Source organism: Oncorhynchus masou, chromosome 30 (assembly GCF_036934945.1).
Source record: "Oncorhynchus masou masou isolate Uvic2021 chromosome 30, UVic_Omas_1.1, whole genome shotgun sequence".
NCBI classification, from domain to species: Eukaryota; Metazoa; Chordata; class Actinopteri; order Salmoniformes; family Salmonidae; genus Oncorhynchus; species Oncorhynchus masou.
Genome location: NC_088241.1, coordinates 19,703,749 through 19,728,092, shown reverse-complemented (window position 1 = coordinate 19,728,092; position 24,344 = coordinate 19,703,749). Strand labels below are relative to the sequence as shown.

Sequence of the window (24,344 nt, the reverse complement as noted above, 5' to 3'; positions counted from 1 at the left end):
ACATGAAGAAGCCCTCTCAAATAGTACAATATTGTGTATATTCAACTATTCTGTAGCAAGGGCAACTTCCACAGATCCTTATAATGACTTTTGTCATTATAGGCACTGGGAATGCATCCACAGCTGTTTTTTCTTTGAATATCCATATAGCAGTGTGGGGAACTAAAATGGATGCTGGGATGACATGCTGTTTGACATGGTGTTGCCGACTGCTGTAGTGAGCCCAGGTTGACTACGCACACTGAGGTTCCACCCAGGGAATGATGACAGTGATGACGTGACTCATGTTGGGCTGCGCCCTTTCCAGAGGGGACCTCTCTCTCTCTTTCTCTGCAGAACCAGGCATACTGTCTGGTTAAGTGGAGCTACTATATGAGCAATGAAAGGAGTGTGTTTACGCACATCCAAACATGGGCATTGGAGCTGGACAGAAAGGAACAGCTAAATAAATAGATATTGTCTACTCTCTGTTTGCTGCTCCTGCTGAACAGCCTCTCATCATCCTCTCTCAGGTATACCTCCACCCTGCAATGCCCAACCCAGGAGGGTCTAGCCAGTGCAGTGTTCAGGCAGCAGTGACACAATGTAATCAAATGAAGAAATACATTTCCTTTGAGTCTCTTTCTAGGTACAGTACCCGCCAAAAGTTTGGACACACCTACTCATTCAAGGGTTTTTCTTGATTTCACTATTTTTTACATTGTAGAATAATCGTGAAGACATCAAATCTATGAATAAAACACATATGGAATCATGTAGTAACCAAAAAAGTGTTAAAGAAATCAAAATATATTTTAGATTTTAGATTCTTCAAAGTAGCCACCCTTTGCCTTGATGACAGCTTTGGACACTCTTGGCATTATCTCAACCAGCTTCATGAGGAATGCTTTCCCAACAGTCTTGAAGGAGTTCCCACATATGCTGAGCACTTGTTGGGTGCTTTTCCTTCACTCTGCGGTCCAACTCATCCCAAACCATCTCAATTGGTTTGAGGTCTGGTGATTGTGGAGGCCAGCTTATCTAATGCAGCACTCCATCACTCTCATTCTTGGTCAAATAACTCTTACACATCCTGGAGGTCATTGTCCTGTTGAAAAACAAATGATAATCCCACTAAGCACAAACCAGATGGGACGGCGTATCACTATAGAATGCTGTGGTAGCCATGCTGACAAAGTGTGCCTTTGAGTTCTAAATAAGCACCCCCACACCTCCTCCTCCATGCTTCACGGTGGGAACCACACATGCAGAAATCCCCCGTTCACCTACTCTGCGTCTCACAAAGACAAGGCGGTTGGAACCAAACGTTTAAAATTTGGACTCCTCAGACCAGACGACAGATTTCCACCGGTCTAATGTCCATTGCTCGTGTTTCTTGGCCTAAGCAAGTCTCTTCTTCTCATTGGTGTCCTTTAGTAGTGGTTTCTTTGCACCAATTTGACCAAGAAGGTCTGATTCACACTGTTTCCTCTGAACAGTTGATGTTGAGATGTGTCTGTTACTTGAAATCTGTGAAGCATTTATTTGGGCTGCAATCTGAGGTTCAGTTAACTCTAATGAATTTATCCTCTGCAGCAGAGGTAACTCTGAGTCTTCCTTTCCTGTGGCGGTCCTCATGAGGGCCGGTTTCATCATAGCGCTTGATGGTTTGTGCAACTACACTTGAGGAAACTTTCAACATACATCATCATTGAGGGATGACTTGGCCGCTGCAATCCTGTCCTTGTGCCCAGAAAACCAGGCATGAATAATGGATGGGTGTTTGATCGCTCCAGGCAACCCCTGCACACTTACCCCAGAGCAGCCAATAACTGATGGATGTTTCGACCATACCAGGCCACCCCTGGACTCTCAGACCAGAGCAGCAGACATCTGAATTACGGCAAGAGAGGAAAAGGAACTGAGTCATAACTTAGCTATCTAAGTAGATCATATTCTGAAAGTTACTGTAACAACCTCACCTCACCCTTCCCTATTTTTCACAACTTTCTTTTTTAAATATGATACTCTTTTCTCTCCTTTCTTTGCAGTTTGTGGTAGATTGACATCAAATTAAAAGGTGTGTGTGAGTGCGTGCGTGCGAGCATGTATGTATGTCCTCACGGGAGTTCCAAGGCTCTCTACCTGTCTGCCTTACCTCAACAGAGCACTCTATTGTCTACCTAGACTTATTCCTTGAGGGCAATGACTTTATTACCTAGACAGACTGTCTAGTCTATCATGTTGTATTCTCAAAACTGCAACTCATGCAACTTTCTCTTCGAATTAGAAGTGAAAAGGTTTTGGTTTGTCTGGTCTTTCAGAGCGGCACCTCACCCGCTCCAAGGGGAACCAATTTAAACACGTTTACTTTCATTTCACACATCCAGGAGCATTCTACAGTATATTCATAGGATCTTTAGTTTTGGACCACTGGTTCCTCATTTAGTTCAATATTTAGTCTCTCGAAGGACATATATTTCCATTGCAGTTAGTCTGTTACAAACAGATGTTGAGATATTTGTATTCCATGTTGTTTGCTACCCCCTCACTAACACGCTTTCTGGTATTGAGGAAATTATAGAAAGCAAAAAAGACACTCACAAGACTGTGAATTTGGTCTCTCGCTCGATGTGTACTGTACACTGGAGATGATTATGGTCCACACACCTGTATTGATAGTAATACCTATCCAAGTGTAATGGGGTTATGTGCTTCCTGTTGAACAGAATACTGCCCAATCAAATGGACTTGACTAGATACACATCCTCCTCAGTGTGTATGTGTTTCACCATGGTGGACAGAATGGTGCCAACATAGGGGTTTGTTGACTGGACCCTGTGGGGATCACTTCAAACAGACCAGACGTGTGCCAGGAGTGAGTGGGCCGCACTGACACGGCCCAACATGCAGTGCTCTGCACACATGACACTGAGGCAAGCCAAGGTTTTGCTGGGAGTATGGTGTGAAAATATGGCTCAACCAGAAACTTGATACATTGGATACTGCTTGAGGTATATTTAAGCAATAAGGCACAAGGGGGTGTGGTATATGGCCAAAATACAACAACTAAAGGCTGTTAGGTGCGGCGCAGAGTGCCTGGACACAGCCCTTAGCCATGGTATATTGGCCATATACCACAAACCCCAGAGGTGCCTTACTGCTATTATAAACTGGTTACCAACGTAATTAGAGCAGTAAAAGTACATGTTTTGTCATACCCGTGGTATACAGTCTGATATACCATGGCTGTCAGCCAATCAGCATTCAGGGCTCGAACCACCCAGCTTATAATTAAATATACTGTCGGCCTACCCAGGTAGTGAAGAAACAGGGATGAAGATTACTGCAGCTACCTATAAAGGATATTGATGGTTTTCCCCATGACTAATCATGGCCATGCGTCTTCTCTCCTCACCATGTACAGTAAATCTGAAGCCAATTGCTATTCATTTGGACCATAACACTTCAAATCATATATGCGGAAATTCCCAGCAATTTAATTCACATTTGATTGTGTGTTTATTAATAGTGGACATCAGCAGGCAATTACTGGCACGAGTCATAATGCACTGGAGCTGCAGTTTAGCTGAGCTGCTTTAGCTACACTTCTGATGATTATAGCAAGGCTGCTGATGACTCCAAGCCACTCTCTCTCTCTGCAGTATTGTACTGTAACTTGGTGTTGATGAGCTTTTCCATTAAATATTCTATTATGTTACCTCTTAGTCATCCTCAATGGCCGCCGCATTTACACAGGCAGGCCAATTCTGATCAATTTTATTATTATGTTCTGCTAATTTCATTCATACCTTTTCGGAAGTTCTAGTTAATATGCTGTAACATTTAGCATGTCTTCTCACCAGAATAGCATAGCTCAAGGGAAGATATGTGATCATGCCAACCGACAGCTGATCCACAGCTGGAAAGGACACTTCCTTTTGCCTTGTTGAAGGCGGTATTTTGAACCGATGTAAGAACAAGTGGGTTTTCAATTGCACATTATTGTTATATTTGGCTCTGAAAAAGATCTGATGTGAAAAGATCAGATGTGATTGGTCAAAAGACCAAATATTAGAAAAAAAAATATCAGAATTGGGCTGCCTGTGTAAACACAACCAATGAGAGTTGATAGTGGCTTTGGCTTCATTGGTGGTGACCTGATCTGTTTTGGGTTGTAACTAAGGACACTTCTTATCTTATTAAATTCAAAAGGCATCTATCATCTGAAGTGTCATCATCAGAAAAGACCTGTTCTATAATGTGCAGATGGTACTGTTTGCACCCTATTATGCTTGGGAATTAACAACCTATAGGTCCAGTCTATAATCATTGAGACAAACATGTCCTTTTATGAAGGCGGTCTGCTTCCAATTGTGATTTAGAGTGATGACAGTGTAGCACACACCTACACGGGGGGGTTATTATAGACATCTGTAGTTGGATGAGGTGGCAGAGCGCCAACATGGAAGTGAGAGAAAGAGGGTGAGGGAGAGGGTGAGAGAGAGAGGGTTAGAGAAAGAGAGGGTGAGAGAGAAAGAGTGTGTGATTAGAAGTGGAGGTACAGTTGGAGTTAGAAGTTTACATACACCATAGCCAAACACATTTAAACTTTGTTTTCACAATTCCTGACATTTAATCCAAGTAAAAATTCCCTGTCTTAGGTCAGTTAGGAACACCACTTTATTTTAAGAATGTGAAATGTCAGAATATTAGTAGAGAGACTGATTTATTTCAGCTTTTATTTCTTTCATCACACTTCCAGTGGGTCAGAAGTTTACATACATTCAATTAGTATTTGGCGGCATTGCCTTTAAATTGTTTAACCTGGGTCAAATGTTTCGGGTAGTCTTTCACAAGCTTCCCACAATAAGTTGGGTGCATTCTCCTGACAGAGCTGGTGTAACTGAATCAGTTTTGTAAGCCTCTTTGCTCGCACACACTTTTCAGTTCTGCCCACACATTTTCTATAGGATTGATGTCAGGGCTTTGTGATGGCCACTCCAATACCTTGACTTTGTTATCCTTAAGCCATTTTGCCACAACTTTGGAAGTATGCTTGGGGTCATTGTCCATTTGGAAGACCCATTTGCGACCAAGCTTTAACTTCCTGACAGATTTCTTGAGATGTTGCTTCAATATATCCACATCATTTTCCTCATGATGCCATCTATTTTGTGAAGTGCACCAGTCCCTCCTGCAGCAAAGCACCCCAAAACATGATGCTGCCAATCCCATGCTTCACGGTTGGGATGGTGTTCTTTGGCTTGCAAACCGTCCCCTTTTTCCTCCAAACATAACGATGCTCATTATGGCCAAACAGTTCTATTTTGTCTCATCAGACCAGAGGACATTTCTCCAAAAGTACGATCTTTGCCCCCATGTGCAGTTGCAAACCGTAGTCTGGCTTTTTTATGGCGGTTTCGGAGCAGTGGCTTCTTTCTTGCTGAGCGGCCTTTCAGGTTATGTCGATATAGGACTTGATTTACTGTGGATATAGATACTTTTGTTCCTGTTTCCTCCAGCATCTTCACAAGGTCTTTTGCTGTTGTTCTGGGATTGATTTACATTTTTCGCACCAAAGTACGTTCTTCTCGGGTCCCATGGTGTTTATACTTTCGTACTATTGTTTGTACAGATGAATGTGGTGCCTTCAGGAGTTTGGAAATTGCTCCCAATGATGAACCAGACTTGTGGAGGTCTACAATTTTTCTTTCTGAGGTCTTGGCTGGTTTCTTTTGATTTTCCCATGATGTCAAGCAAAGAGGCACTGCGTTTGAAGGTAGGCCTTGAAATACATACACAGGTGCACCTCCAATTGACTCAAATTATGTCAATTAGCCTATCAGAAGCTTCTAAAGCCATGACATCATTTTCTTAAATTTTTCCCACCTGTTTAAAGGCACAGTGAATTTAGTGGATGTAAACATCTGACCCACTGGAATAGTGATACAGTTATAAGTGAAATAATCTGTCTGTAAACAATTTTGGGGAAAATGACTTGTGTCATGCACAAAGTAGATGTCCTAACCGACTTGTCAAAACGATATAGTTTGTTAACATAGACATTTATAGAGTGGTTGAAAAACGAGTTTTAATGACTCCAAGTGTATGTAAACTTCCGACTTCAACTGTATATGCATCCCTAGAGAGGTGTAACCTTGACACAATGCTAAAGCCCTGCTGTTTGTACCCTGTCACAAAATCTCTGTAGATCAAAACATCCATGAAGAGCCAATCTCATTCACTCTTCTGTCCTCAAATCATAGTTTACTGTAAACTCCATCCAGAGCATTATGGATAATCTTCCTGATTAGCTAGTTCATGTAAGCACCTGCCAGACTACTGTATTGGACAGCCAAACAATACTATATTGTTGAGGCAAACTATACTCTCGTGGAAGTAAATTGAGTTGTCTTACCACATACAGAATCTGTGGGATTTCATCAAACCACAGTTTAGTCAGGAGGATATGATTAGAGTAGGAGAGTAGAGACCTGTCTACACAGTGCACTATCTTTCTGTTTGGTGTCTTTAGTCCTACTGTCATCCATCTTCTTACTCCATTACTGGCTGACTTCTCCCCGGCAACACTGTCTCCGCTAAACGTTTATAAAGCCTCCGCTGAATAAAATGTCACTCCTTTATCACATGCATTTCTCTCTTTGGTGGATATATACCCCACATTGTCAAATGGAGATCTGTTTGAAGTGGATCTAAATGACCGATTTATATGCACATTCACCTAGCTTATCCAAGTGTAGCCAAAGGCTAAATTGAAGTGTCCCTATTCAGCACAGTTGTGGGTTTTCTGTGGAAGGGTTTTCTTGCTAGTAGGATATATGACAACAGTTAGCTTTTACTGACAGACTCCCCAAGCCACTCATGCCATTTTGTAACGGGATCTTGACTCTTGTCCTTGGCAGAGTGACTGACAATCTGTGCTCCAGTGAACTGTAAACAGAGGAGTCAGAGAGAGTCGACTGAAACGGAAGCATCATATTCCCTCCTTACTCCATTGTTTGAACAGAGGGAGACACTGTGCACAAAGATCGATACAGCTTACTGTACAAATTTATACACCAAAAGGTATGTAGGGTCTCATGTACTGTGATTAAACAAACAAGGCTTTTGGACAGCCAGCCAGACAACTGTACTGTGCAAGCAAGCCTTATATTGAGTTATAGGGCCTACTCCATTGTATCTGTTTTCATTGACTTGTGACTTTTATTGATTGTCTCACACCTTATACTGCATGACATAAAGTTGGGCCTATACTGCATGACATAAATTTGGGCCTATACTGCATGACATAAAGTTGGGCCTATACTGCATGACATAAAGTTGGGCCTATACTGCATGACATAAAGTTGGGCCTATACTGCATGACATAAAGTTGGGCCTATACTGCATGACATAAAGTTGGGCCTATACTGCATGACATAAATTTGGGCCTATACTGCATGACATAAAGTTGGGCCTATGTCTCTAGTATTCTCTTTATCATACATCGTTTTTCCAACTCATAAACTTTCTTGGGTGGATTAATAGCCCTGGTAGCATTAGCACTAAACTAGAATTGTTTTAAGCCATGGTGACATACCCTTCTGGCACAGAACTGTCTGAACTTGTTGTTGTCTTTAACTTTGGCATATATTCCTCCATTACTATTAGCACAATGGTTTTAGGGTGGAAATTGACAGTGTTGTATCACATTTAGCAAATGCTCCTTAGCATTCGCAATGATTTGATTGGAAATTGACCCACACAATTTCAGCGGTTGACTGTTGCCTAGCCCAGTGCTCGAGTCTAAATTTACTAGCTGTATTTTAGCCGTGGTAGTGCCTTTTAAGTTAAGCAAATACAGTAGCTTCAGCCAGAGCAAAAGGCTGTTCCGCTTTAGTGCACTGCCTCAGTTTTAACGTGCTAGCTAGCGTTATCTTAGCTTCAGGGTAGGTTATTTCCTGTTTCTCTCTGCTCTCTTTTATTGTGAGCAAGCTGCTGCTCTGTTCCGGTTTCGTGTGTGGTGTAGAGAGGAGCTCCACTGACCCCCTGGCATCCTCTCAGCTCACTAGAAGGAAATAGGTTTAAATAATTAAGTCTTTCATCACTGGCAAACGACAGCTGGGTTTTGGTCCGGCTCCCTTTGGACACCTAATTTATTATCAATTTACACTTCATTGAAGATGCCAGGCCCAATGGGAGATGTGCTTTACTTTGGAATAACTCATTACATTGTTATCTTATCGACTTTCTTGCTGTTTATCCCGTATATTAAGCCCTTTGTTGTTGCATATTTCCAAACGGATTTGCTGTCTTGTTGTGGCCAAATGCCCACATCATGACTCACAGATTAGTTCAAGTTGTTTTAGTACTAACAGCCACATACTTGATGCAGCATAACTCTCAAGTAGAGAATGGTTTATTATTCCAGGCTAAAGAGCCTATCTGTACCTACTCATATCTATCAGTTGGGTGGATGGTTAAAGAGAAATCTGATGGTGATGGCTAGCTCATTGCATTTAGTAGTGAGTGGCTCCTGGTGTTGAAGTCGTGACCATGGAGACAAAGGACAGCCAGCCAACCGGCTGGTGTCTCCGAGAGGGATAGAAGATTGACTGAGGCGCTGTGTGAAGATCAAGATTTCTAGACCAAGAGCAGAGGTGGGCGGTTTTATGTGCACTGAAGATCTTGGATTGCTAAGAGATGATACAATATGCTTTTCGTTGTGGAGCAGCTCTTTTACAGAATAGCCTAGCTCAGTGGACCATTAAAGTAAGGTACACCAGGGTCTCTAGAATGGGGTAGGTGAGTAATAGCCCTTTTAAACTATTAAAGATCAGGAGCAGAGGTTAGACCTTTTGGGAGTAAGGAGTAACTATATTTCAGTGGGGGAGGTTTAATACAGCTTTTACTCTTCTGTTTTAGTGGCACGCATTCTTATCCAAACACAGAACTAAATATGTCCTCTGGGAGGGCCTCATTCATCTTCTCTGACGACACATGAAATATGTCCTCTGGTTGCTAGATTGAGATGTCTTACCAAAGCAGACAGCTCCCAACAGAGTCATTCTGTGTAAGGATCCTTGTAAACTATGGCCCATTAACCACTAATGATGTTAAGGCAGGAAACTCCTCCACCAATACAGGCAGGCACAAGGGACAGTTTTTTTGCATGGCGACATATTCTGAAACATTATCTGTCTGTTTCAAATGATATAATTTTCTCTTCTTTGAAAATAATTCATATCAACATGGATTCATTGGATTCCCTCTCAGCCCACATTTCCAATCTCATTGCCAATGAATATACTGTTGTCAAAGTATGCAATGATTCAATGTATTCAATGTTGTTTTCTTAGAGAGGCTGCTGGCATACAAATCAGCATATAGAACTATTCTTGAGCTTCCTCCTCTTTACGCACTAACTCCATGTGTAATGCAACCACAGGGTTGTTCCCTTCCTGGGAAACCTGCTTGTTACAGCAAGCCTCATGTTTTATGCATACTGTATGTCTGCTCGTGTTCACCTGCCAAAGGTCCTACAGGAGGATTTCCATTTCATATTTACCTCCTTATGTTTTTCAAGTGCTTCTGCCTTTTGGCTTTACCACAATTCATATTCCCACCTGCACATCAAGCTCTGTTCAGTAGGAATGGAAGATTGTCTCTCTTGTGCTTTCTCTTCCATGAAAGATGCTTGTGGTACAATGGACCCTGGTTTAAATGCAATGGCTTCAGGATTCCCGTGCCATACAGATATAGGATCTTAATTTGAGCCAGTTTGCTACAGCAGGAAAGTAATCCTACAGCAACAGGAAATGTGAATTATTATGCGGATTATAATTCATTAATGGACATTTTTGTAGGGGTTGATACATTTTTTCGTAAGGGCAAATCAAGTCTGAAATTTCAAAGTGGAAAACACAAACTTTAAAAGCCGTTTTAAAACTCAAATACACTACAAGTTTGCATTTCATGCTGTGCAGGAAAATTCTCAGCAACAAAATGTGATCAGTTTAAGATCCTACATCTGTAGCCAGCAGATAGGGTCTGACTCAGAGGCAGGGATTTCAAGGGCCAGTAGGGGCCATCTCACTCATTGCCATTTATATGGAAATCAGGTTTCTATGTACCACTCTGGTAGCACCTAATGCACACTTTACCATGTGAAGTGGATGAAGCAAATCCGCATACAATATTTTGGCCTATATTAGCCCAGCAGCGAACAAGGAGAGGACATGATATGTAGAGAATATTAACATGCAATTCAATGCAATCTAAATAATTTACCTTGACATGCAACCATGTTTCAGTGTCACAGTATCTGCTAATGGAAGCCTTTGGGACTTATTTTGTATGTAATGTTGCTGCTACCATCTCTTATGACCGAAAAGAGCTTCTGGACATCAGAACAGCGATTATTTACCTCGAATTGGATGAAGAATTTTGTTTTAATGAGTCGGCGGGATATGCTCCGAACATCCGAACAGGCCCTCATCCCCATCATTCGCAGGAGAGAAAAAAAAAGATTTTGCGGAAAGAGATCGGGGTGCCTTGTGAGGATCAAGCGACGGGTGGCTAATCTGCCTTTGACATCCGTACTGTTATTCAACGTTCAATCGCTGGAAAATAAATGGGATGAACTGAAAGCACATATATCCTACCAACGGGACTTCAAAAACTGTAATATCTTATGTTTGACAGAGTTGTGGCTGAACGACAACATTAATAACATACCGCTGACGGGTTATACACTCTATCGGCAGGATAGAACAGCAGCCTCTGGTAAGACATGGGGCGAATTCCTATGTATATTTGTAAACAACAGCTGGTGCACGATATCTAAGGAAGCCTCGAGGTTTTGCTTGCCTGAGGTAGAGTATCTCATGATAAGATGTAGACCACACTATCTACCTAGAGAGTTTTCATCTGTATTTGTCGTAGCTGTCTATATACCACCACAGACCGATGCTGGCTCTAAAACCGCACTCACTGAGCTGTATACTGCCATAAGAAAACAGGAAACCGCTCATCCAGAGGTGGCGCTCCTAGTGGCTGGATACTTTAATGCAGAGAAACTTAAATCAGTTTGACCTCATTTCTATCAGCATGTTAAATGTGCAACCAGAGGGACCTTTACTCCTTTACCACCTTTACTCCACACACAGAGACACATACAAAGCTCTCCTTCGCCCTCCATTTGGCAAATCTGACCTTCATTTTATCCTCCTGATTCCTGCTTACAAGCAAAAATTAAAGCAGGAAGCACCAGTGACTCTGTCTATTGAAACGTGGTCAGATGAAGCAGATGCTAAACTAAAGGACTGTTTTGCTAGCACAGACTGGAATATGTTTGGGGATTCATCCGATGGTATTGAGGAGTACACCAATTCACTCACTAGCTTCATCAATAAGTTAATCGATGACGATGTCCCCACAGTGACTGTACGTACATACCCCAACCAGAAGCCATGGATTACAGGCAACATTCACACTGAGCTAAAGGGTAGAGCTGCAGCTTTCAAGGAGCGGGACTCTAACCCGGAAGCTTATTAGAAATCCCACTATGCTCTCCGACAAACCATCTAACAAGCAAAGCATCAATACAGGACTAAGATTGAATCGTACTACGCAGCCGATGTGAGTAAGACCTTTAAACAGGTCAACATTCACAAGGCCGCAGGGCTAGATGGATTACCAGCATGCGCTGACCAACTGGCAAGTGTCTTCATGACATTTTCAACCTCTCCCTGTCTGAGTCTGTAGTACCAACATGTTTCAAGCAGACCACCATAGTCCATGTGCCCAAGAACACTATGTTAACCTGTCAAATGACTACCCACCCATAGCACTCACGTCTGTAGCCATGAAATTCTTTGAAAGGCTGGTCATGGCTCACATCAACAACATTATCCAAGAAACCCTAGACCCACTCCAATTTGCATACCGCACCAACAGATCCACAGATTATGACATCTCTATTGCTCAGCACACTGCCCTCTTCACACCTGGACAAAAGGAACACCTGTATGTGAGAATGCTATTCATTGACCACAGCTCAGAGTTCAACACCATCATGCTCTTAAAGATCATCACTAAGCTAAGGACCCTGGGACTAAACACCTCCCTCTGCAACTGGATCCTGGACTTCCTGACGGGCCGACCCCTAGGTGGCAAGGGTAGGTAACAACACATCCGCCACGCTGATCCTCCACCCAGCACAGCCAGAAGAGGACTGGCCACCCCTCATAGCCTGGTTTCTCTCTAGGTTTCTTCCTAGGTTTTGGCCTTTCTAGGGAGTTTTTCCTAGCCACCGTGTTTCTACACCTGCATTGCTTGCTGTTTGGGGTTTTAGGCTGGGTTTCTGTACAGCACTTTGATAAATCAGCTGATGTAAGAAGGGCTATATAAATAAATTTGATTTTGATTTGATCCTCAACACGGGGGCCCCTCAGGGGTGCGTGCTCAGTCCCCTCCTGTACTCCCTGTTCACTCATGACTGCATGGCCAAACACGACTCCAACACCATCATTAAGTTTGCCGATGACACAACAGTGATAGGCCTGATCACCGACAACGATGAGACAGCCTATAAGGAGGAGGTCAGAGACCTGACCGTGTAGTGCAAGGACAACAACATCTCCCTCAATGTGATCAAGACGAAGGAGATGATTGTGGACTACAGGAAAAGGAGGACCAAGCATGCCCCCTTTCTCATCGGCAGGGCTGTAGTGGAGCAGGTTGACAGCTTCAAGTTCCTTGGCGTCCACATCACCAACAAACTAACATGGTCCAAGCACACCAGACAGTCGTGAAGAGGGCATGACAAAACCTATTCCCGCTCAGGAGAAAAAAAAGATTTGGCATGGGTCCTCAGATCTTCAAAAGGTTTTACAGCTGCACCATCAAGAGCATCCTGACGGGTTGCATCACTGCCTGGTATGGCAACTGCTCGGCCTCCGACCGCAAGGCATTACAGAGGGTAGTGCATACTGCCCAGTACATCACCGCAGCCAAGCGTCCTGCCATCCAGAACCTCTATACCAGGCGGTGTCAGAGGAAGACTCCAGCCACCCTAGTCATAGACTGTCTCTCTGCTACCGCACGGCAAGTGGTACCAGAGTGCCAAGTCTAGGTCCAAGAGGCTTCTAAACAGCTTCTACCCCCAAGCCATAAGACTCCTGAACATCTAATCAAATGGCCGGTACCCCCTGTATATAGCCACGCTATATTGACTTGGTAGAAAAGACAGAGGTCATAGATGACTGATATAGCGGCTGTTGTTTCCGGGGTTCATTTTCAGTCTAAGTGAGTGTTTCTTGGAAACCCAGTCTTCCCAGAAGACCTTTGGGTTCAGTGATCTCTGCCAGTCTGTTGTGTGAGCTGCTCCCCCCCCCAGCCCCTTCCCTCATCTCCTCCAGTTTCTATCCCATCTGATCTCATGCTACTTAACCAGGACACTTCTAATACAGTACAGGAAGTAGTCCGTTTGGTAAGGCTGTAATAGTAGCCTGTTACACAGTTGACTTGGTAGTTACGTATGTGCCTTTTAGGTACCAGGTACTGAATCACAGCACCAGAGAGTACCCCTTGTCTAACAGGTACTAGCTGAAATAGCACTGTAAAATAGTGAGCACTGTAAAACAGATAAAAGGGGGGCCACTAACCAAAGAAGGGTGGGGACTGTTACAGTATTTCAGAGTGTGTGCATGGTCATTGGGTTCAGCTATGGTCTATGGATCCTCCCTGAGGCCTGTTCTCTTCTCCTGCTGTGTCTCCTCCTCTTCAAAGGGCCAGAGAATCCAATAGCACTAGGCAGCCACAGTGGGCACCAACACCACTCTATCAAGGGATCAGCTTCACACTGTCTCCTACACACCACCATTTCAGATGGGTGTTATTATCAAACTAACAGCATACAGTCACATTTCTGAGATAATCAAATTAGTATTCACTAAAGAAACATCACATTTTAAGGTTGTATAGTAGTCTGGGCTATATATTGTGCTGGGATTTCAATGAACAGTGTGCACACTTTCTCTCTAAAGATACTGTATAGTAATCTGACAATCTGACTGCATCTGTTTCCCTTGGCTGTATTGCTGTATTCCTCTGTAAGACAAATTAGACAGACCTGTGCGTGTTAATGGTGACAGAGGTGCAGGGAAAAGAGCAGACCACTCAGCTGCCAGATTTAGACTGGCCTTTTTTCTGTCGGCCTTGTTCTCCGGGTCAAGGTTTAACCTGCCTACTATCTCTGGAGACTAGCAGGAGCAGAGAGACTCTGGGAGGTTAAACGGCACAGCCCAGTCAGGTTAGTGTTGCCGATAGGGACACGAGGAGAGGAATACAAAACAGAGAGAACAGAGTGAAGCTGAGAACCAATTATCCTTACCCACAAATAACAGAGAGAGAGAGAGAGAGAGAGAGAGAGAAACAGAGATAGGGAAGGAGTGACAGAGAATGAGCGTGAGGAGGGGGTGAGAATGACAAGAGGGAAAGAGATGAAGGATGGAGAAAGAAGAGAGGAGGAAGACAGGGAAGGAGAAGGGTAATAGAGAAAGGCTGAGATGAGTGGAGAAAAAGGAAAAAATAGGGAAGGAAATGTGGACAAGGGGCCACACTAACTAGACACACACTAGACACACACTAGACACTCACCAGACACTCACTAGACCACACTCACTAGACACTTACTAGACCACACTCACTAGACACTCAATAGACACACACTAGACACTCAATAGACACACACGAGACACACACTAGACACTCACTAGATACTCACTAGACACTCATTAGACACACATACATTAGACACTCACTAGACACTCACTAGACACATACTAGACCACACTAGACAGACACACACTAGACACACACTAGACACTCACTAGACACTCACTAGACACTCACTAGACACTCATTAGACACTCACTAGACACTCATTAGACACATACTAGACCACACTAGACACACACTAGACACACACTAGACACTAGACACACACTAGACACACACTAGACACTCACTAGACACTCATTAGACACATACTAGACCACACTAGACACACACTAGACACACACTAGACACTCACTAGACACTCACTAGACACTCACTAGACACTCACTAGACACTCATTAGACACTCACTAGACACATACTAGACACACTAGACACTACTAGACCACACTAGACACACACTTGACACACACTAGACACACTAGACACTAGACACTCACTAGACACTCATTAGACACTCACTAGACACTCACTAGACACTCATTAGACACTCACTAGACACATACTAGACACTCACTAGACACTCACTAGACACTCAAATGACACATACTAGACCATACTAGACACACGCTAGACACTCACTAGAAACTCATTAGACACTCACTAGACACTCATTAGACACTCACTAGACACATACTAGACCACACTAGACACTCACTAGACACACACTAGACACTCACTAGACACACACTAGACACTCACTAGACACACACTAGACACTCACTAGACACTCACTAGACACATACCAGACCACACTAGATACTCACTAGACACACACTAGACACTCACTAGACACATACTAGACACTCACTAGACACTCATTAGACACATACTAGACACTCACTAGACACTCACTAGACACTCACTAGACACTAGACACTCATTAGACACATACTAGACACTCATTAGACACATACTAGACACTCACTAGACACTCACTATACACTCACTAGACACTCACTAGACACTCATTAGACACATACTATACACTCATTAGACACTCACTAGACACTCATTAGACACTCACTAGACACTCACTAGACACTCACTAGACACTCACTAGACACATACTAGACACTCACTAGACACTCACTAGACACTCACTAGACACTCACTAGACACTCACTAGACACTCATTAGACACATACTATACACTCATTAGACACTCACTAGACACTCATTAGACACTCACTAGACCTCACTAGACACTCACTAGACACTCAAATGACACATACTAGACCATACTAGACACACGCTAGACACTCACTAGAAACTCATTAGACACTCACTAGAAACTCATTAGACACTCACTAGACACATACTAGACCACACTAGACACATACTAGACCACACTAGACACTCACTAGACACACACTAGACACTCACTAGACACTCACTAGACACATACCAGACCACACTAGACACTCACTAGACACTCACTAGACACATACTAGACACTCACTAGACCACACTAGACACACACTAGACACTCACTAGACACTCATTAGACACTCACTAGACACTCGCTAGACACTCACTAGACACGTACTAGACCACACTAGACACTCGCTAGACACTCACTAGACACATACTAGACACTCACTAGACCACACTAGACACACACTAGACACTCACTAGACACTCACTAGACACTCACTAGACACTCATTAGACACTCACTAGACACATACTAGACACTCACTAGACACTCATTAGACACTCACTAGACACTCATTAGACACTCACTAGACACTCATTAGACACTCACTAGACACTCATTAGACACTCACTAGACACTCACTAGACACTCACTAGACACTCATTAGACACTCATTAGACACTCACTAGACACTCACTAGACACTCATTAGACACTCACTAGACACTCATTAGACACTCACTAGACACACACTAGACACTCGCTAGACACTCTCTAGACACTCACTAGACACATACTAGACCACACTAGACCACACTAGACATACTAAGAAAACATTATTACCACGCCACATCAGTTCACTGAATTCCACAAGATGATTTTAAAGTGATATCGCTGAAGGACTAAGCTATCTCCCAAAAGAAACTGGTAGTGTTACCTAATTGCCTACTGTAGCTCATCGTATTAACGCATTCACCTGCTAGACATATAGGCTTATATCACCCCATTCTCCAGATTGTCAGACAGGAGGTAATAATGTCTCTTTATAGACTTCCTGGGAACAAATGTAATTGCAGTGCTCCTAACTGGGCCGTCAGCGTAGCAGTATGTTCCCTTGAAGGTTTGATTCAAGCCGAGAGCCATTGGAAATGCCATGCTGTGACCTGTGGATGGGCTGGGAGAGACCAATGAGATAACTGGGACTCAATCAATGTAGGCCACTGAGTTTGAACAAGAGCTCTTCTGTCATTTTCTACTTAAAGCTGCCATGTCCACTTATTAAGGACATTACATTGGGTCTGATAAGGTGGGCTGAGAATAATGAATACAGGTATTGAGAACCTCCATGTGGTTACTGACTTCACTTGAGTTTGGCTTTCTGTGGCACGTGCAGTACAGGAGGCAGGACGGATCATAATAATTGCTGGAATGGAGTGAATGGAATGGTATCAAACAGGTGTTTGATGTGTTCGATACCATTCCATTTATCCGTTCAAGCCGTTATTATGAGCCCATCCTCCCAATTAAAGTGCCCGGCCAGCTGTCATGTACAGACGCAGGTGTATACTCTTGTGAAAATTGGAACAGTATGGAAACACCATCGTTTGTATTTCTTGATTGGAAGTTGGAGTGAAAATGAGTGAGAACTGTGATGGACAGTTGATGCTGCGTAGTTTCTTTACACTGTTGGAGGTGCCATTCTAACAGAATCCTCTCTTTCATTCCAGGTCTCAATTTGGAGGAAAATATTCTGGCTGTAGCTGATAGAAGAGCTGTCCGTGGTGCTGAATTCCAGATCCACAGAGATCCCCAGTTCACACCCATGCTCTTGTGCCACTCCTGAAATCACCCATTCCTAGCAGCAACCAACCTCACCGCCAGAGCCAAGATGGACGACGGCTATGGACGAGACGGACGGCAGGACTTCATCCGCGGCGCCAAAGACATTGCCAAGGTGGTGAAGAAGCAGGCGGGCAAGAAGGTGGGCCGCAGCGTGGACAAAATGGCCGACGAGTACACCAAGCGCTCGTACAAGCGCTTCGAGGAAGAGGACGACGATGACGACTACCCCGTGCAGCAGAGCCAAGATGGCGACGGCTACTACCGCAACGACAGCCGGGCCAACGACGACGAGGGCGGCCACAGCGACTCCACGGAAGGTCACGACGAAGACGATGAGATCTACGAGGGCGAGTATCAGGGAATCCCCCGGGCAGAGTCCGGAAAAACGGTACCGGTGGACGGGATTGCCCCCCAAGCTCAGATCAGGGACCTGGCCCAGTTCGAGGCAGAGAGGAGGAAGGATCAGGAGGAGTTGGCCCAGCAGTACGAGACCATCCTGCAGGAGTGTGGCCATGGGAAGTTCCAGTGGACGCTGTACTTTGTGCTGGGGCTGGCGCTGATGGCGGACGGTGTGGAGATCTTCGTGGTGGGCTTTGTGCTGCCCAGTGCAGAGAAGGACATGTGTCTGTCAGAGGAAAGCAAGGGCATGTTGGGTAAGATGGTTCTAATGGCCAGCCTGCTGTCGATTATTCTAAATGTATTACACTCTCTCTATTCCGGTTCTGGTTCTATTTAGCTCTCTCACTCTCTTTAGCCCTCTCACTCTCTTTAGCATTCTCACTCTATTTAGCTCTCTCACTCTCTTTAGCCCTCTCACTCTATTTACTCCTCTCACTCTATTTAGCTCTCTCACTCTCTTTAGCTCTCTCACTCTATTTACTACTCTCACTCTATTTCGCTCTCTCACTCTATTTAGCCCTCTCACTCTATTTAGCCCTCTCACTCTCTCTTGCCCTCTCACCCTCTTTAGCCCTCTCCCTCTATTTAGCCCTCTCAATCTTTTTTGTCCACTCGCTCTCTTTAGTCCTCTCACTCTATTTAGTCCTCTCGCTCTCTTTACCCCTCTCACTCTCTTTAGCCCTATTGAGCTCTTTAGCCCTCTCGCTCTCTTTAGCACTCTCACTCTCTTTATCCATCTCACTCTCTTTCCATTTAGCCCTCACACTTTCTTGCCCTCTCACTCTCTTTAGCCCTCTAGCCCTCTCACTCTCTTTTTAGTCCTCTCGCTCTCTCTTTTAGCCCTCCCTCTCACTCTCTTTAGCCCTCTCACTCTCTTTAGCCCTCTCACTCTATTTAGCCCTCTCACTCTATTTAGTCCTCTCACTATTTAAAACGCTCGCTCTTTAGCTTTAGCCCTCTCACTCTATTTTTTAGCCCTCTCACTCTCTTTAGCCCTCTCACTCTTTTAGCCCTCTCACTCTATTTAGTCCTCTCACTCTATTTAGCCTCACTCTATTTAGTCCTCTCACTCTTTAGCTCTCTTTATCCTCGCTCTCTCACTCTATTTAGCCCTTGCTCACTCTATTTAGCCTCTCACTCTATTTAGTCTCTCGCTCTTTAGCTTTTCCCCTCTCTCACTCTCTTTAGCTCTCTCACTCTATTTAACCCTCTCACTCTCTTTAGTCCTCTCTCTCTTTACTCTATTTTTCCCTCTCACTCTCTATAGCCCTCTTCAGCCCTCTCACTTTATTTAGTCCTCTCACTCTATTTTTAGTCCTCTTTAGCCCTCTCGCTCTCTTTCCCCTCACTCTCACGCTCTTTTAGCCCTCTCAGCCTCTCTCACTCTATTTAGTCCTCTCACTCTCTTTTTAGCCCTCTCACTCTCTTTTTAGCCCTCTCAGTCCTGTCTATTTAGCCTTCTCTCACTCTATTTAGTCTCTCTTTTTAGTCCTCTCACTCTCTTTTTCCCCTCTCACTCTCATTTAGTCCTCTCACTCTCTTCTATTTAGTCCTCTCACTCTCTTTATCCCTCTCCTCTCACTCTATTTAGCCCTCTCTTTAGCTCCTCTTTTCCCCTCTCACTCTCTTTTAGCTCTCTCATCTCTATTTAACCCTCTCACTCTCTTTATAGTCCTCTCACTCTATTTTTTAGCCCTCTCACTCTCTCTCACTAGCCCTTTCACTCTCTTTAGTCCTCTCTCTCTATTTAGTCCTCTCACTCTCTTTAGCCCTCTCTCTCACTTCTTTAGCTCTATTTAACCCTCTCACTCTCTATAGTCCTCTCACTCTATTTTTCCCTCTCTCTTTAGCTCTCTCTATTTAGCCCTCTCACTCTCTTTAGTCCTCTCACTCTATTTAGTCCTCTCACTCTATTTAGTCCTCTCACTCTCTTTCCCCTCTCACGCTCTTTAGCCCTCTCACTCTATTTAGCCTTCTCACTCTCTTTATCCCTCTCACTCTATTTAGCCCTCTCACTCTATTTAGTCCTCTCAGCCCTCTCAATCTATTTAGTCTCTCTTTTAGTCCTCTCACGCTCTTTAGCCCTCTCACTCTATTTAGCCTCTCTCTTTAGCCCTCTCACTCTCTTTAGCTCTCGCTCTTTTATCCTCTCTCACTCTATTTAGTCCTCTCACTCTCTATTTAGTCCTCTCACTCTCTTTTTAGCCCTCTCACTCTCTTTAGTCCTCACTCTCTCTTTAGCGCTCTTTTCTTTTAGCCCTCTCAATCCTCTCACTCTATTTAGCCTCTCTTCTTTAGCCGCTCTCTTTTAGTCCTCTCACTCTCTTTTCCCTCTCTATTTAGCTCTCTTTAGTCCTCTCACTCTCTTTAGCCTTCTCTCACTCTATTTAGTCACTCTCTTTTAGCCCTCTCTCACTCTCACTCTATTTAGCTCTCTCACTCTTTAGCCCTCTCGCTCTCTTTTTTTATCCATCTCCCCTCTCTATTTAGTCCTCTCTTTTTAGCCTCTCACTCTCTTTAGCCCTCTTTAACCCTCTCACTCTCTATAGTCCTCTCACTCTATTTTTCCCTCTCACTCTCTATAGCCCTTTCACTCTCTTTAGTCCTCTCACTCTATTTAGTCCTCTCACTCTCTTTAGCTCTCTCACTCTATTTAACCCTCTCACTCTATATAGTCCTCTCAGCCCTCTCACTTTTTAGTCCCTCTCAGCCCTCTCTCTCTTTATAGCCCTTTCTATTTAGTCTCTCTTTTTAGTCCTCTCACTCTATTTAGTCCTCTCACTCTATTTAGTCCTCTCACTCTCTTTAGCTCTCCCCTCTCACGCTCTTTCTCACTCCCTCTCATTTAGTCCTCTATTTTTAGTCCTCTCAGCCTCTCTCACTCTCTTTATCCCTCTCACTCTATTTAGACCTCTCACTCTATTTAGCCTTCTCACTCTCTTTATCCCTCTCACTCTATTTTCCCCTATCACTCTCTTTAGCTCTCTCACTCTATTTAGCTCTCTTTAGCCCTCTCATTTAACCCTCTCACTCTCTCTATTTAGTCCTCTCACTCTATTTTTCCCTCTCACTCTCTATAGCCCTCTTTTACTCTCACTTTAGTCCTCTCACTCTCTTTAGTCCTCTCACTCTATTTAGTCCTCTCACTCTCTTTAGCCTTCTCACTCTCTTTATCCCTCTCACTCTATTTAGCCCTCTCGCTCTCTTTTTTAGTCCCCTCTCTCACTCTCTTTTTAGTCTCTTGCTCTCTTTTAGCTATCTCGCTCTTTTAGCCCTCTCACTCTCCTCTCACTCTATTTAACCCTCTCACTCTCTATAGTCCTCTCACTCTATTTTTCCCTCTCACTCTCTATAGCCCTTTCACTCTCTTTAGTCCTCTCACTATATTTAGTCCTCTCACTCTATTTAGTCCTCTCACTCTATTTAGTCCTCTCACTCTATTTAGTCCTCTCACTCTCTTTACCCTCTCACTCTCTTTAGTCCTCTCACTCTCTTTAGTCCTCTCACTCTCTTTTCCTCTCTTTAGCCTCACTCTCTTTAGTCCTCTCTCTTTTTCTCTATTTAGTCCTCTCACTCTATTTAGCTCTCTCTTTTTAGCCTTCTCACTCTCTTTATCCCTCTCTCTTTAGCCTCTCACTCTATTTAGCCCTCTCTAGCCCTTAGCTCTCTTTTTAGCCCTCTCACTCTCTTTAGCTCTCTCACTCTATTTAACCCTCTCACTCTCTATAGTCCTCTCACTCTATTTAGCCCTCTCACTCTCTTTAGCCCTCTCACTCTCTTTAGTCATCTCACTCTCTTTAGTCCTCTCACTCTATTTAGTCATCTCACTCTATTTAGTCCTCTCACTCTCTTTAGCTCTCTCACTCTCTCACCCCAAAACATTTCCACTGCATTTCAGCCATTCCACAAAAGGACCAGCTGACATCATGTCAGTGATTCTCTCATTAACACAGGTGTGAGTGTTGATGAGGACAAGGCTGGAGATCCCTCTGTCATGCTGATTGAGTTCATGGTTACCTGCAAGGAAACACGTGCCGTTATCATTGCTTTGCACAAAAAGGGCTTCTCAAGCAAGGATATTGCTGCCAGTAAGATTGCACCTATATCAACCATTTATCGGATCATCAAGAACTTCAAGGAGAGCGGTTCAATTGTTGTGAAGAAGGCTACAGGATGCCCAAGAAGGCCCAGCAAGAGCCACGACCGTCTCCTGAAGTTTATTCAGCTGCGGGATTGGGGCACCACCAGTACAGAGCTTGCTCAGGAATGGCAGCAGGCAGGTGTGAGTGCATCTGAACACACAGTGAGGCAAAGACTTTTGTAGGATGGCCTGGTGTCAAGAACGGCAGCAAAGAAGCCACTTCTCTCAGGGACAGACTGATATTCTGCAAAAGGTACAGGGATTGGACTGCTGAGGACTGGCTTAAAGTAATTTTCTCTGATGAATCCCCTTTCCGATTGTTTGGGTCATCCGGAAAAAAGCTTGTCCGGAGAAGACAAGTTGAGCACTACCATCAGTCTTGTGTCATGCCAACAGTAAAGCATCCTGAGACCATTCATGTGTGGAGTTGCTTCTCAGCCAAGGAGTGGGCTCACTCACAATTTTGCATAAGAACACAGCCATGAATAAAGAATGGTACCAACAGATCCTCAGAGAGCAACTTCTCCCAACCATCCAGGAACAGTTTGGTGACGAACAATGCCTTTTCCAACATGATGGAGCACATTGCCATAAGGAAAAAGTGATAACTAAGTGGCTCGGGGAACAAAACATCGATATTTTGGGTCCATGGCCAGGAAAATCCCCAGACCTTAATCTCATTGAGAACTTGTGGTCAATCCTCAAGAGGCGGGTGGACAAACAAAACCCCACAAATTCTGACAAACACCAAGCAAGAATGGGCTGCCATCAGTCAGGATGTGGCCCAGAAGTTAATTGACAGCATGCCAGGGCGGATTGCAGAGGTCTTGAAAAGAAGGGTCAACACTGCAAATATTGACTCTTTGCATCAACTTCATGTAACTGTCAATTAAAGCCTTTGACACTTGTAATTATGCATTGTAATTATAATTCAGTGTTCCATCTGACAAAAATATCGAAAGACACTGAAGCAAACTTTGTGGAATTTAATATTTGTGTCATTCTCAAAACTTTTGGCCACGACTGTAGATAAAGAGCCTCATTGCCAAAATCCACAAGTATCCCTTTAATATAAAATGTTCCCCATACTCTTATTATTTTAACACACTTTATATGGGTTTACAGTATCTCAAGGCCTTCAGGATTCACTGCCCATGTAACTACTGAATGCCCCCTTTAATTCTCAAACCGTCTCTGAAATCCAAGCCAAATCCTATACATGCTTTGGTTCAGGTGTTTTGTAGCATAATATACTGCACACTGGAGACCATAGCATAGGCTCATTAAGATAATGGTGTGTGCTGTGCGAAGTTACTCACGTGACCATTTCCCTTCCTGGGGGACAATGTCCAGTCAGATTCCATGCCTAACACGCCATCTCTCTTTGGCCATTCAGCAAGGACACAATGAACGAGGGCTATGGTCATAACACATTCAACTCATTCTCCGTTTTACTGGCATGCTGTGTTGTGCATGTTTTTATCGATTCATTTTGTTTGTCTTGTTGTTTTTAGTTTGATGTGGGGAGTGAGGTCAGCGTATTGAATGGGGTGTTAAAAGGGGTATCATGTTTTTTATAGCACTGCAGGATTGAGAATGGATTCAAAACAATCTCTCTCCATCACCATTCCGTTCTCCTCTCTTGTTGTTCGGCCAAAAGTCATACTGGTCCATATGGATTATTTTGTCAATGGCCGTTTTCATATTTAGATGTATTCAGTGTCTGATCATCCACATCACACTGACATAGAGATGACTCATTTGACATCCAGTCATGCATGTGTGGGTTGTTTTCTAGCCTACATATGGTATGTGTGCATGCTTTCGTATGTAATGGATGTGTAAGTATGGACTCCCAGCAGTGGCACTCTCCCACATGTGCTCTGGCATGCGTATATGCTTGTGTTTGTGTCTGTGTGAACGGCATGTGTGTGGACTCTCTCTCTCTCTCTCTCTCTCTCTCTCTCTCTCTCTCTGCCTCTTTGTCCCTCACTGGGTCTCTGTACGTGCTGTGTTGGGGGA

The 24,344-nt window shown here is 43.8% G+C and overlaps 1 protein-coding gene across 1 annotated transcript in view; it reads left to right on the top strand.

The window, feature by feature from the left end:
- The window catches only part of LOC135522277 (synaptic vesicle glycoprotein 2A-like), a 48,510-nt gene that overhangs the window by 5,731 nt on the left and 18,435 nt on the right, over positions 1–24,344 (top strand). The window contains exon 2 of the mRNA XM_064948381.1: positions 17,668–18,435. Within this exon, the coding sequence (XP_064804453.1) occupies positions 17,829–18,435 (607 nt within the window). The 5' untranslated portion in view covers positions 17,668–17,828. The remainder of the gene's footprint in view (positions 1–17,667; positions 18,436–24,344) is intronic.